General features: G+C 39.1%; 1 protein-coding gene across 1 annotated transcript in view; it reads left to right on the top strand.

The window, feature by feature from the left end:
• Nucleotides 1-321: 321 nt before the first annotated feature.
• The window catches only part of LOC110073801 (nardilysin), a 53241-nt gene continuing 38662 nt past the window's right edge, over nucleotides 322-14900 (top strand). The window contains exons 1-5 of the mRNA XM_020783391.3: nucleotides 322-4910; nucleotides 6380-6764; nucleotides 8572-8653; nucleotides 10548-10701; nucleotides 13006-13079. Coding sequence (XP_020639050.3) covers nucleotides 4723-4910; nucleotides 6380-6764; nucleotides 8572-8653; nucleotides 10548-10701; nucleotides 13006-13079 — 883 coding nt within the window. The 5' untranslated portion in view covers nucleotides 322-4722. The remainder of the gene's footprint in view (nucleotides 4911-6379; nucleotides 6765-8571; nucleotides 8654-10547; nucleotides 10702-13005; nucleotides 13080-14900) is intronic.

The following is a 14900-nucleotide window of genomic DNA, read 5'->3' as shown; positions in this document are numbered from 1 at the left end:
TTATTTTTATTCTTATTCTTATGTGGTTATCACCCACCCTTGATGAGTATAATCAACCAGATTCAAAAGATATTTGGTCTCAAGTGCTCATCTTAACAGAACTGAAACAAATATATTCATAATGTTTCTATCTTAGACCTTTTTTTAAATAGGCCTGAGCATCATCTACTTGGGATTCTCTTGTTTTATCTTCACAAGGCCTGAATTAAGGTGCTTAGGAGGAGAGAAATTTACCAATCTCTGCTCACTTGGAAAGCTCTCTGGCTATCTGTTATACCGTACTAGGATTTTTCCAGTAAAGCATGTTTGTAGATGGTTACAACAAAATCTATTCAACAAGAGAAGAAACATGCAGCAGTATATAGTATTAGAACCAGTTAACCTCTGGAAACTTTTTTGTGGAAAAAAATGTCAAGTGTCACAAAAGCCTCATTTCAGAGAAAGGGTACAGTTGGTATTTCAAAGGGAGAGAAATAGGATGCTGTATGAAGCCAAAAAGAGAAAGAGATGGGGGGACGTCCATTCATCAAGGAGGGGCCATAGGACAAAAGAGGTCTCCATAGTGGGCACCTTGCCTCCACCTTCACTCTGTCTAAGGGCAGATCTTCAGAATAGCCCTTATGCAAAGTAATGGGCATGGTGAAAGACTAACTGTGTTATATACAAATGATTCCATATCTAGATCATGTCTGCTTAAGCCTGGTTTAAGTTGCTGCTGTTTTGGTATATGGAGCTTGATGCAAGATGGCAACATAATGATCTGTCCAGGTCAACTTGTTATGCCATATCACCAATAGTTCTCAGCTGCATCTGTACATGATTACATGAACCCTGGAGGCCTGTAGTTTCTAAATCATCTTTTAGATACATGAAAATGTTGGAGAAAGGGGCATATGGTGGTATATTGGGTGATATAACTGCAGTATTTCCATATGAATAGAACTACGTTCATGACTGTAAACTTTGCACAGGAAGACTGGTGAAACTGCTCTATCTCTTTGGGTCTTTGCCTGTTATGGACTTTCTTCCTTCTCATAGTATCAGCTACTAACTGTCTTCTTTACAGTATCTGTTAAATGTTATTGACCATTGCAGCTTTGCTTTCATGCCCATTTTATTGGAACTGAAAATAAGAGAATACAAACTGGGTAGCTAGCCAACAACTATAAAAAGTTTATTCATTATGTATTTTTAGTTTGCATTAAAATGAACTTTGGCACAGAACACTGCATAATCCAAGTTCTTATGCTCAAACTATCAGAACGTAAGCAAAATATAATGTGATCCATAACAGATAAATCAGGTTTTAAATTGGATTATCTTTTCTATGGGAAGATACATTAGTAATATAAATTACACTGTAAACCTCAAATCCCTCATCCCTACTTTTGTAGTTGGCTCTTCCACAGCACTCCTTATTCCTTGACATAAATAGAGGTGATAATGGTACTATAAACCTACAATGGATCTTTGCCAGTGCTTCTTACTGACCTTGATCACTCACTCTTGTTTTTCTTCCCTTCTCCAACTGATAGCAGAGAAGCTGCTATTAGTCATCGTGCAGCTGTAATATTCTTCTTTTTTTTGTTGGCAAAACAGAGATTGTTTTGTAAAATAATGAAAAAACTAACAACCACGCCTTGTGCATTTAGAGTTTTATTGTAAATTTCTAGCAGCAATAGCAGGAGAAAGAGAAGCAACTCTTTCTGCTTGTGTGTGGTTTTCACCACATGTGCAAACACAAAAGAGTTTTATTATTTATTATTAAATTTATACTCCGCCCATCTAGACACATGTCTAAAATATAAAACCACAAGGAATATTCACAGTTACATCTTTGTGCTTTGAATGCAAGAGGGCATCATTGCCATCTACTTAAGATCTCATTGGCTCTCTTCTGCCAATAAAAAAACATGTCAAAAGTAGCTGGTGGTTTCTAGAGCATTTCTTTGAATGGCTGATAATTTGGAGAGGCAGAAAGACAGGCAAATAAATGGATAGATGCTGATATAGATAAGACCCCTAGAGCCCCTTGTGTTTACTAGGGACAGGCATGAACCACCGAACTGGCCATTTGTGCTAGTTCATTTTTCAGCCAGACAGGCATTTGGCATTTTCCAACCCTTCCTCCTTTGGCAGGCACCCATGCCAAGGCAGTGCCCCAGCTTCCCCTGTACCACCTCCTCTGAGTAGTGCCTCTGAGTGGGTATCCACTGAAGCAGGCAGGGCTGAGCACCTATTCGGTCAAAAAAATGAACCAGCATGAACTGCTAGTTCAGCAGTTCATTGTCATCTCTAGTACTGAAAGGTTACTTTAAAATGGCCTCTGCAGTTACTGAGATTATTACCAGTATCCCTTCGTGGCAAGTACATATGGGCACAAACCAGGAAAATCACGGTTCATTATAGTTTGTGGTTCATCTCTAGAGGGAGGATTTTGATGACATGTCATTTTTTTCCCTGCAACCTATGTTACATAAGACAAACTTTTATTGCCATTGAAAAGTACAGAATGCTTTAGACCAATGAATGTACAGAAAAGTACAGAATGCTTTAGAAAAACTGTGGAGAGTAATAAAACCATAGTCGAATTGAATTAGGAAAAGTGGTTCGGCCGTGGGCTATACCGGGGAGATAGCCTCTCTGATTTGAATCACAGTATGTAAAAAGGAAGCAACATAGGTAGTGACATGGTTAATTTTCCCCTGGACTAAAAAGCAGACCTTGGCATTATCAGAGCGCCCTTGATAACCAGAGAGCAATGGATCTAAAAATCTTGCTTGAGGGCTATTATAAAAAGGGCAGTCCAAAAGAACATGTTTGAGCTTATGGGTGGTTTGAACATGCTTATGAGTAATGTGAAATGTCATAGACATCCTCCTTCTGTTCACCATTCACAAAATACAAACCTTAAACTTTCACAAGCTTTCCGACAAAATGAACTGTTTCGGGGTTTGTGTGATTTTGGATTTCCAGGAGCTATAGAATAGCCACCACATGAGTTAGAGATGCCAAACCCAGAGAGAGTCTTCATTCACTCTAAGTTTGATGAAGATTGGATTTGGGGAATCTGAGTTATGGCTCACATACAAATTGCCAATGCCAATAATATTTCATCGTTTCATTTTGGGCAGAAGTGTTTCCTGAACCACCCCAAAACAAACCTCTTTCCTCTCCACTGTCAGTTTACAATTTGTTCACTTCTATATGAGGGGGAGGGGAGAAGAGGGTGTATAACCCAGATTATAAAATAAGGTCTTGCGACCCTACTCAGTTCATGAGTTGTTGCTGTTTCTATTATCCTATCAAGCAAGTGATGGGGGTATTTTAATACATGTCACACAGAGGTATGGCAAATCTCAAAATAAAACAGTTGACAGAGGTGATATTTAAGCGAAAGGTGGGAATAAATGCTTTGTCTAGGCAGCTGAGGAAAAATCCAGAAGAAACTATGAGACTAGAACTAATATTATTATATACTATCTACCTGAGAAGAAGAGCCAGATTACAGCTATAGATAGCTTGTTTTTAAAGCTGAAATCATATTGTTCCAGAAACATAATTTAGGCAGATGTTTGCATCTGAGAAACCAAATGAAGCCCATGTTTCGCTCCTGAAGACCAATTACTAAACAAAGCAAGCCAACTTGCCAATAAAATGAAGTGAGAAAAGCTCTTGCTGTGACAATAACACATTTTCAGCATATCAGGCAAAAAGAAAAGGGGGGAAAAAGGCAAAAACATTGTGGCACCTTAAAGTTAAATGCTGCATTTGTTGATTGGTTGGTTGGCTAGTTAGCTAAAGCTTTTTGACATCCTAATTTTTGATTTGAAAAGTTCTTTAGGTACTTACATAGGAATTTAAAACAACAAGAACTTCACTATTTTCTTAAACAGCAAGGTATACTACAGGCAATTAAAAAAGCTGCAAAAAGCAATTAGGGGGAAAGTGTTAAAGTTTTTTAAAAGATCTGAAGTTTTATCTTTGAAAGACAGATGTTTGAATACCCTTGGCCTTGCCTGGTTTTATTGGGCAGTCGTCATCACTATATTTTAATGTGAGCTTTTGTGGACAAGTCCACTTCTTCACACGTAAGAGTGGGACTACATGGCAAATATTTATACATTTTCAGCGGTTAAGGATATTCTTCTCATGATGGGTGATGTTTAATATACAGATCAGTCCTAAATCATGTAATGAAGTCCCCAGGTTTATTTCTAGGCTCTATTGGTGCTGGTTTTCAAGCTTGAGGTCTGGAATGCTCAATATTTAGAAATCCACCTTCTGCCACCTCCCATGTGACCATGTGACAAATCATCTTCAAAATGATTTGTCATGTTCCCCCACCTTCTTAAGTTGGGTGATGCCTACAAAGAAACAGGCCTTTTCTACAGAAGTCCCCTCCCCTATGTGTAGAATTATCTTCCAGCTCTGAATGAATAAAGCCCTGTGCAGAGTTTTCAAGGTTTCCTATTTTTCTTTCCCCATAGCTCTCCCCATAGAATCATGCTTTGCTTGATTGTTTATGTCATAAATAGACACTCTCTCTAAAAGAATCTATGCAGCCAGTAGGAACTTGAGTGGGTTGTAGACACAGGGAGAGAGACTGATGTTGATTGTGAAGGATGGAGGTTATTGCTTCACAGCAAGACAACAACTAGAGAGGAAGATCTAGACTAATCAGCTCGCTAGTCTCTTGTAAATCACTTTGGGCCCGTTCCAATGGCTGGAGAAACACACAGCACTGGGATTGAGAACTGTCCAGCTATAAACCCACGGCATCTGAGAGAACAAAGATGTCCCAGGGCTGAGTTTTTAGATGAAGATGAAGACGGACGGAAGCGCCGGATCAAGAAAAATGTGGGAGACCCAACCATTGTGAAGTCCCCCAGTGATCACAAAGAATACCGGTAAGCAAAGAACATAGAACAGGACAAGAGGCAAACTGCACTGAAGATACCATAAGAGCTTTTCATAATTTGATTTGAGAAGCTCCAAGCTAGTGTGAGTCAATAGATAGGATGACAGACTAGGACTGAGGAGACCTGGATTCAGAACCTTATTTGGCCATGGAAACTCTCTGAGGGGCAGTACTCATGAAACCACTCATCAAATGTGTCACAGATCTTGAAGAGTTTATTAGGGAAACCATCAGTTGAATGCAGCTCGAAGATACACAGCATAACATCCCACGCTACCTTAACAACAAAATCAGACAGTTGAATAAGGCATATTCACTTGATATCCAAAGATATCATGGCTAGTTGTGGCTAATTTTTTCAGAGACAGATAGAGAGACAGAGATGGTGGGGCCCAAGACCTCTTGGAAGCCTGTGTACCACGACCCCATATTTCAGGGGAAAGGAGTCAGCTGTGGGTATTCCTTGGTAATGGGGAAAGATTCTAGAAATATTGCGTGATAGTCTTATTTATCATGAGTTCTTGAGTTCTTTTTTTTTAAAATCAATTTCAGCTGTTCATAGTCTGCGTGGGTTTCCACCATTCTGAATGATTTAGCAGTACAGCATAAAAGAACCAAGGCAAGGGAAAAGGCTTTTAGTACAGACTGTTATACCTTCTCCCATTGTGTTGGACATAGTGTACTGTTACACCATCTCAAAAATGATACAGCAGAACTGGAAAAGTTGCAGGAGGAGCCAAGGAGAATGATCAAGGGATTCGATGAGTCAACATGTTGATTCAATTCAAAGGCTTTCATTGCAGGATCCAGCGGTGGTTGTGGGTTTGTCAGGCTATTTGGCCGTGTTCTTGCCAAACAGCCTGAAAAACCCACAACAACCACCAGTAGAATTAGTTTACACCAACTTACCTTGCCTGGAAAAGCCCCTATATGCAGAAAGATTTATTCTTGTGGTGATATATAGTCATAACAGCCCCTCATTTATTTATTTTTTTAAAAAATCTGGCTTAATATTCATTTCCTGCCCCATAGAAATCTGGGACATTTTGGCCAAATCCTGTCACATATGTAGTAAATCATACTAGAGTTATACCTATTGAATCAAAGGGGTTTTGATGAGTCAATTCCTATATAAGTTCCATTGATTTACTATGCTAAAGTAAGTCACATTTATAATAGACAGATTTGAAACAGTGGAACATAAAAAGGAGTCAACTCACCAAAATCCCAGCTGATTTAATGACTCTACTGTAGGGAGGGTCATTAATCCTGTATGCTAAACAACAGGATTTTGGCCCATGTATTGTGGCAAGGGCCAGCAATCACTAACATAAAATGAGAATCATCCTATAATAACCAAGAATCATGTTGGTTATTGTTAAAAAAAAACTGTTAAGCAATTTAATTGCAGGTAAGGCACAACAGAGATCTAAAACACAGGCTTCCTTCATTTTTTAGGTTTATTCAGTTAAAAAATGGCTTGAATGCACTGTTGATTTCTGATCTAACTTTTGATGACTGCAATTCTTCTGAAACATCAGAAGAGGAACGAGAGGAACAGATGTCCTCTGAAAATGATACAGATGAGGAAGGAGAACCCGTTGCAGGAAAAGACAGCAGTAATGACGATGAGGAAAAAGATGGGAATGGAGAAGAATTTGGAGATGGATCTGGAGGGGGAGAAGCTGGCAGTGATGCAACCATTGAAGATTTTGGTGGAGAAGTACTTGACGCTGCTGTTGGAAATGTACGAAGAAGGGGAACACTGCATGAGGACCCAGATATATATGAAGAACTGGTGAAACAAGAAGATGCAAATAAGATGGGCAGTACAGAAAAACAGGTATGTTAGTTAGAAGCATACGAAAACATAATCGTAAAAACAAAAATGTCCATTTTGGTCTATTAAAAATAAACAAAATCAAATACCCACAATTATTTTATTAGGTTTAAGTATTGTTCACAAAGACGTGCAAGAATCCTCCAGAGTTCAAAAACTTGCACTGGAATTATAGCTGATCCTATTAAAAGCACTGACAGCCAAAAAGGCACAGGGAATTTCTGTTAGGGTATTGTAGCTTAGACACCATGTACAAAGACCATTCAGATAATGGCAGGTTATATGTGGGCCATGATCCAGCAGGCCTGGCCTCAGCAGCAGGGCCTGAGATAAGTGTGCTGAGGTCCTTATTTTGCAAAACCATTTAGACACTGGGTGACTAGTGGAGCATATAAGTGTAAGGTTTCCAGATCTCATGAGGCTACTCAGGGAACTGCCATGCATTTCTGTGTCTTCAGGTGGGAAAACAATTCTTAGGGCAAATGGTTCCAAAAGAAGAGAAAGGTTGGATTTTAATATGTGCAATATCTTTAATGTCTGAGTGTTCATCTGTATCCCAGTTGATACTAAACCTGGCTGGTTCAAAACAATTCAGGTCATATATGTATTATGTACATAATATTTATTTAGAAGGTAGTGAAGGAAACATATGGTCTGTATCACTCTCTCAGCTACACAAACGGAAACACATTTTGTTTCCCAGTGGTTACACAAGGGGCTGCCTCTGGTGACACCATAAGGTCCTACCCTTTGTTTAAGGGTGTTTGTACTGAAATTCTCACTGGAAGGTCAGAATCTGAAGCTGAGGCTCCAGTACTTTGACCATCTGATGAGAAGAGAAAACTCCCTGGAAAAGACCCTGATGTTGGGAAAGTGTGAGGGCAAGAGGAGAAAGGGACGACAGAGGATGAGATGGTTGGACAGCATCATCAAAGCTACCAACATGAATTTGACCCAACTCCGGGAGGCAGTGGAAGACAGGAGGGCCTTCTGTGCTCTGGTCCATGAAGTCATGAAGAGTCGGACATGACTTAACAACTAAACAACAAGTACTGAAATTTCAGGCAGTGGGAAGCTGCTGGAGCAGTTGCACATGACTGCTGCATTGTTACATTTAATAAAGCCATGTCCAATGTATGGCAACTCTATGAAATAACTACCTCTTAACCACCCTCCCATTAACAGGCCTGCTCAAGTTTTGCGAACACAAGGCCATGGCTTTTAAATATTAGCCTACATATAAAAAAATCCCTGTAGGTGCAAAACTAACACATTCCTTCCTTAGATGCACTTTTTGCTCTGCTTATTTATTTATAGTGAGTTTAGATAGACAGATAAGCAAGCAGATAGGGTTAGAGAAAAAAACTGTATTTTCTCTCCTGCCATCTAAAGAGGTATGACATCAGCATTCTTGATGCATATGTTACTCCAGACCTAGTCTGTGATTCTTAGAACTGCAGAGCTGAAAGGGACCCTTTATGAATCATAAAGTCCAGGAGTTATTAAAGAGGCACAATGGGGAATCGAACTCCCAACCTCTGGCTCCATGGCCAGATACCTAAATCACTGAGCTATCCAACAATTCTCACCTAAGTTTGACTGCAGGGAAAATTAAAGAATGTGGTATTATAACTTCTGATCTGTTTTGCTCTTTGTGGGAGATGCATAGTGAAATAGGGTAGCATAGTAATAGTGCTTGATTTCTTTTTATACGGGGAAAATGTTACTTTGTTTTGCTTTGTGATTTAATGGCCATTCTCTCTCTCTCTCTCTCTCTCTCTCTCTCTCTCTCTCTCTCTCTTTACTAAAGTCTGCAGCTGCCCTTGCTGTTTGTGTTGGCAGTTTCTGTGATCCCGATGACTTACCTGGATTAGCTCATTTTTTGGAACATAGTATGTACCCGTTTCTGTTTCTTTCTTTGCCACCCTCTCTGTCTGTTTTCGAAATCAGATGTCTCATTTAATGATTTAGAATTCAGGCTCCCAGAATCAAACCAGGATGATATGACTCTGGGATTTTTCAATATTTTCTTTTAATTGCATTATGTTAATTGTATAATCCTTTAAACATAATAAAATGAACTTTAAAACAATTTATTGATCAGCAGTAAATTAACCCAGGAACAAATAGTTGATACTAACAAAACCAAAGAAAGTGTCAGCATTGATGGATCTTGCTATATTTGGGACTTTGAGGACCTATCAAAATCATTTAAAATGCATTAGCCATTATTACTTGTATAAACCTGTATTTTTAGTGTATAGATCTGTGTTTTATTAAATGATGTAATTATCTGTTGACTATAAATAAAGATGATAGCCACTCCCTGCCATTATTGATTAGTTTCCCAAAGCCACATGTTTGTTTTTATATGTTACTTTAAGACTAACATCTTATTAAGGTGTTACCAATTAGTCACTTTTTTATTAGTTGCATTTTATGTAAATACACATAGGCCAAAATCCTGTTGTTCAGCATAGTAAGTTGCAACTACAGTAGGCTAATTGAATCAGTGGAGATTTGGTGATTCAACTTCTCTGTAAGTTCCATGGAGTCAATAGGCCTACTCTACCTGCACCTTAGATTTCAGCTGCAGAAACAGAAACCTGGCCCCAAATAGCCATCTGCCCAAATGACTCCAGGAATAGCCAGCATTTTATAGGTAACAAATAAACACCACTCATTACACCAAAAGAGTAATAGTGCTGCCAGGTATTATTATTTCACAACAGGAATGGCTTTGTTGTTCTTGTTCTCCTGAACAATAACACTTTACAGATGTGATGGTATTTGTAATGTGTTATTTCCAAGCTCAGGGTCTTCTTAGCTGCCCAAGGCCTTTCCGGTATCAGCTCAACTATTGCTTCCAGTTTGAGATTTGCCACAGTGTAACACTGTAGGCATTAAAAGCACAAAACGAATATTTGGCTTAAACACACAAGATGTCCATTGAGTGAGGTCTACAGAGCTTTTCTACTATATGATCGCCCATTGAAGAGTCTTCTGGGAATGAAGCAATCCGTGTACATACGTATCAGAGCATACAGGTAGCATTGGATTGGGTCATGTATGCATAGGGTGGCCTAGATCTATCGGAATCACTTGCCATAGCCAGGAGGGATGGTTGAGGGGCCTAACAACTAGAGAGGCCCGGAAAGAAAGAACAAGAAACCGGGCCATCTCGGCAGTGGCCCCTTGGCTATGGAATAACCTCCCATCACTTGGCTCTTCGGGCAGGCCTTCCCTCCTATCAATACTTGACTTTATTCTTATTATAATTTTCTGTTTTCCCATTTTTGAGCATTGTTAACATTATTGTTTTGAACTGTTTTAATTGTTTTAGTTTATGTTTATAATGAGTAGACTTTGTCTAGGGGGGAGGGATAGAAATCTAATAAATAAATAAATAAATAAATAAATAAATAAATAAATAAATAAATAAATAAATAAATAAATACCCAGTGGTTGTTGTGGGTTTTTCGGGCTCTTTGGCCATGTTCTGAAGGTTGTTCTTCCTAACGTTTCACCAGTGTCTGTGGCCAGCATCTTCAGAGGACACAAGAGTGTCTGGCATCTTCAGAGGACACAGCGTGGCCAGCATCTTCAGAGGGCACAGACTGCTATCCTCTGAAGATGCCGGCCACCGAGACTGGCGAAACGTTAGGAAGAAGAACCTTCAGAACACGGCCAAAGAGCCCAGAAAACCCACAACAACCATCAGATCCCAGGTGTGAAAGCTTTCGCGAATACAAATACCAAGTGGTTTAATACTTTTATTTCTCCCAGTGGTATTTATGGGTAGCCAGAAATACCCAGATGAAAATGGATTTGATACATTCCTAAAGAAGCATGGGGGCTCAGACAATGCTTCAACAGATACGGAGCGAACTGTCTTCCAGTTTGATATCCAGAAGAAGTATTTTAAAGAAGCACTTGACAGGTAATTCAGCAGCAGAAAAACAGGTAATTGGTTTGGGCTGGAAAATAATGTCAATAATTATTGAGAGACCTCTTTTGTACTGTTGTTAAGCACGGATGAATCTGTCATTTCCCTTTTCACACAGTTTTTGAGAAGCTCAAATTCTTTCCGTTTTCTTTATGAAGACATTTGTAAATTTTGGGCAGTTCTTTCATCTATCTATTTAGAATGCAGTAGGTGCAGATCTTCTCAGCAGGTAAAGAGCTCTGTTGTATTGTCAGCCCTGCGTCTCTTAAAAGGTAAGGAACCTGCCAGAAACAAAGCAGTGACAATCCTAACACAGCACCTTAAACACAGGGTTCAATACTGGCTTCATGGGCTAAGTGCTAAGTCAGGGTAGGATCCCAGCATGCTTAAAGGAAGCAATAGTAAATGGGTCCAAAACACTACAGACAGATTGTTAACTGGAACTGGTTATAGGAATCCCATCACCCCACAGTTCCAGCAACTCCACTGGCTGCTGATCCAGTTTTGGGCACAGTTCAAAGTGCTAGATTTAACCTATAAAGCCCTAAATGGCTCAAGTTCCAGCTATTTCAACAATCACATCTCCCTCTATGAACCTGCCCAGGAGTTAAGATCATCAGAGGAAGCCTTTCTCTTGGTCACACCACCTTCACAGGTGTGTTTGGTGGGGGCACAGGTGAGAGACTCCTTTGAGGCTCCTCCCAAACTCTAGAACTCCATCCATGGAAGGCCAGACTGGCCTTGTCTTTGCTGTCCTTCCATAAGCAGACAAAGACCTTTATCTTCAGACAAGTTTTTCTTTAGTGAATGGCTGTCTGAGAGGGGTTTTTAAATCGAGTGTTGTGCCTTATTGTTTTGAATCTATTTTTGGTGTTGCTTTTGTTTACCGTTTTTAGTGTGATATTTGTCTGATTGTTTTTTTCCTCTTCTATATGATTGCAAATGATGTCTCTCATCAATCTTTTTGCTTTTCTATCTCTATATTTGAAAATATGCGACAAAAGTTCACTACTGGCTTCAAGAACACACATAGCACCGTACAATTTATTCTTAGTTCTGCTATATGGCATGAAATATAGGCTTTTAACACAAGTTGCTAGTTTAAAAATGGAAGCATTTGGAGTGCAGATTCATCTCAGGATGCTAAAAATTTCTGGGATCAAGAGATTGACCAGTGAAGAAGGACTAAACTAAAAGAGTAAGGAATTCAGAAAGATACAATGACTGAAATCCGGTAGAAAGTTGCATTTATTTATTTATTTATAGATCATCCTACTTCACAGGATCTCAGGGCATGTTACAAAACTGTTTAAAACATTTTTAAATATAAGATAATTAAAACAATTTAAAATAAAACAGTGTAAAATTAGAAAATTCAAACTAAAGGAGGACCATTGAATCAATGAAACTTACAGAGGAGTTACCTCACCTAGCATAGGCATCCTTCAGTCTCGAAAGACTATGGTAACATGCTCTGAATTGAGGAGTGTCCCCTCCAGAGCATGAAGCCTGAGTAAAGTAATATGGAGGATAGGCTGTTACCCAAGCAGCAGATCCCCCCTCTCACCTAATCTCCATTGATTCCATGGGCTTACTCTAGTTATGTTTTGCTACTGGATTTCAGCCATTATTTTGCTCATTTAAGGAAAGAAAATACAGATTGTCAGAGTTGATCACTGATGGTAAAATAAATAGGAAAAGACGCTTAGAAATAAGAGAAACATACTGGTTGCAAAACCTCAGAGACTCGTTTGGATGCAATACAACAGGACTGTTTAGAGTTGCTACCTTCAAAGTCAAGCTAAACACAATGATGTCCAATCTCTTATAAGAAAGGAACAAGAAAAATAATCCTATGTGAAAGTTGGCAGTCAATATTTGTCCCTGCTCCTTAGGCAGCTATTGGTTAGCACAATGTAATTAAAGGATAGTGGAGACAAAAAGAAGAGATCTCCAAAATACACTGTGTTTGAGTTTATTATTACATTAGAAATAGGCAAACATCCCAGTGCATCTGCCTATAACCCATAAAAGGGATTTGTCAAAAGCATTGTGGATAGAAAGGCTATTGTTGCCTAATTTAGAACTGATCAAACCACAAGGTCCAGCAGAAATCTATTGAAATGGTGCTGAATATATCTCGGTTCACTGTTCCTTGCTTATGCTTATCTTTAATTTTTAAAAAAATTCATGGTTTTCTTTATACACGTACTTTTGAAAATACAACACAATTTTTCTACTTTTTCAATATTGGCTGGGAAATGTCTGATCTTTTAAATTGTTCTACTTATTTTGTAGATGGGCTCAGTTCTTCATTCACCCCTTGATGATTAAGGATGCAATTAACCGTGAAGTTGAAGCTGTGGATAGTGGTAAAACCAATGGATTTGATCTTAAGTTTCTTTTAATTGTTATTTTCATACTCTTGAGGGAAAAAATCCCAACTAGCCTTTGTAGCACTCTTACTGTGAAATTTGGATGACCTGCCTTTTATATAACAGTGTTATAAAAGTAATATGTAGATACCATGGCCACAATCCAAAGAGTTAAGCATACTTAAGCCCTTTGAAATCAGCAGCCTTAAGTATGTTTAACTTTGTGCTGGACTGTTGTCAATAAATTTTGGGAGCGTAATTTTATCAGCTCTCAGAGCATACCAAACTAGTTAATTAACTGTAGGGCTGAATTTCTAAGACTATCTGTAGGAAATTAATCCTGTTGAATTCAGTGGGATTTCATGCTCTGAGAAAGTGCTTAGAATTGATCCATAACTCATTATAAAATGTACAGATGTGTTCGTTCTGTGATGTGGACTTGATGTATTAATCATGAAGATGACATGAGTGACAGGCTATGGTGAAAAAAGCATCGTTTGTACACTATAATGAATACATGCTTCACAAAGTACAAAAGTTATATTTCTAGTTAAACAACAAAACCCCTAGCCTTTCAGTATTCCCAAATTCAGGTTTGTTTGTTTTTCCTTAATCTTAATCTGGGGCTATATCTTCAACTGGTTGGTTCTTGGCAAGGTGCCATCTCTTAATCCCCACTCCTAAACCATAGTGCTGGAATAATGGTGACATGTCTCATTGGCAAAAGCTTGGCTAAGAAATCTGAGGCCCTCCAGATCCTGTTGAACTCCAGTTCCCGTGGGTGTCAACCCCCCTTGTGCATGATGGGAGATACAGTGGACCCTTGACTTACAGACGGCTTGACTTACAGACTTTTTGAGTTACAGACTTCTCTGGCCACAAAATTTAGGTTTGACTTGCAGCCTGAGAATTGACTTACAGACCAGAAAAAAACCAAAATGGAACAAAAACGGCCTGTTACAGGATTAATCGGTTTTCAATGCACTGTAGGTCAATGGAGACTTGACCTACAGACTTTTTGACTTGAGAACCGCCTTCCAATACAAATTAAGTTCTTAAGTCAAGACCCCACTGTAACAAAGGCAGTAGTTCATCAGCATCTCAAGGGTCATAATTTACATAGCCCTGGGTTAAGAATTTTAGAACTACAATCCTATATAAAAAGGTAAAGGTTCCCCTTGACATTTTTAATCCAGTCGTGTCCGACTCTAGGAGGCGGTGCTCATCCTGTTTTTCAAGCCGTAGAGCCAGCGCTTGTCCGAAGACAGTTTCCATTGTCACATGGCCAGCATGACTAGGGAACGCCGTTTTACCTTCCCACCAAGGTGGTACCTATTTATCTACTCGCATTTACATGCTTTCGAACTGCTAGGTTGGCGAGGAGCTGGGACAAAGCGACAGGCGCTCACTCCGTTGCGTGGATTTGATCTTACGACTGCTGGTCTTCTGACCCTGCAGTACAGGCTTCTGTGGTTTAGCCCGCAGCGCCATCCCGTCCCTTTTACAAACCTATATACATTTACTTAAAAGGGACTTCCATTGAAACATTGGGAATTGTTTCAAAATAAACATGTATAACACTGTGATATAAAATATAGGTTAGAATAACAACTCACCCCAGTCCTCTGCAATGGGGATTGGCAACTTTGGGAGGTGAAGAAGCCAGTTTTTTACCCTGAGATCTTCTGAGTTCTAACAGACTAACAATAAATATGAGGAAAAAAGTGGAGAAACCAGAAGTTGACTATTTACTTGGGAACTAAAAGTGACCTATATTGACCTGGAGGTTTTGATAAACCATGGACCATGAGCCATGGA

This window comes from Pogona vitticeps, chromosome 4 (assembly GCF_051106095.1).
Source record: "Pogona vitticeps strain Pit_001003342236 chromosome 4, PviZW2.1, whole genome shotgun sequence".
Taxonomy (NCBI): Eukaryota; Metazoa; Chordata; class Lepidosauria; order Squamata; family Agamidae; genus Pogona; species Pogona vitticeps.
The sequence above is the reverse complement of the archived record's forward strand: the minus strand, read 5'-3'. Positions and strand labels throughout refer to the sequence as shown.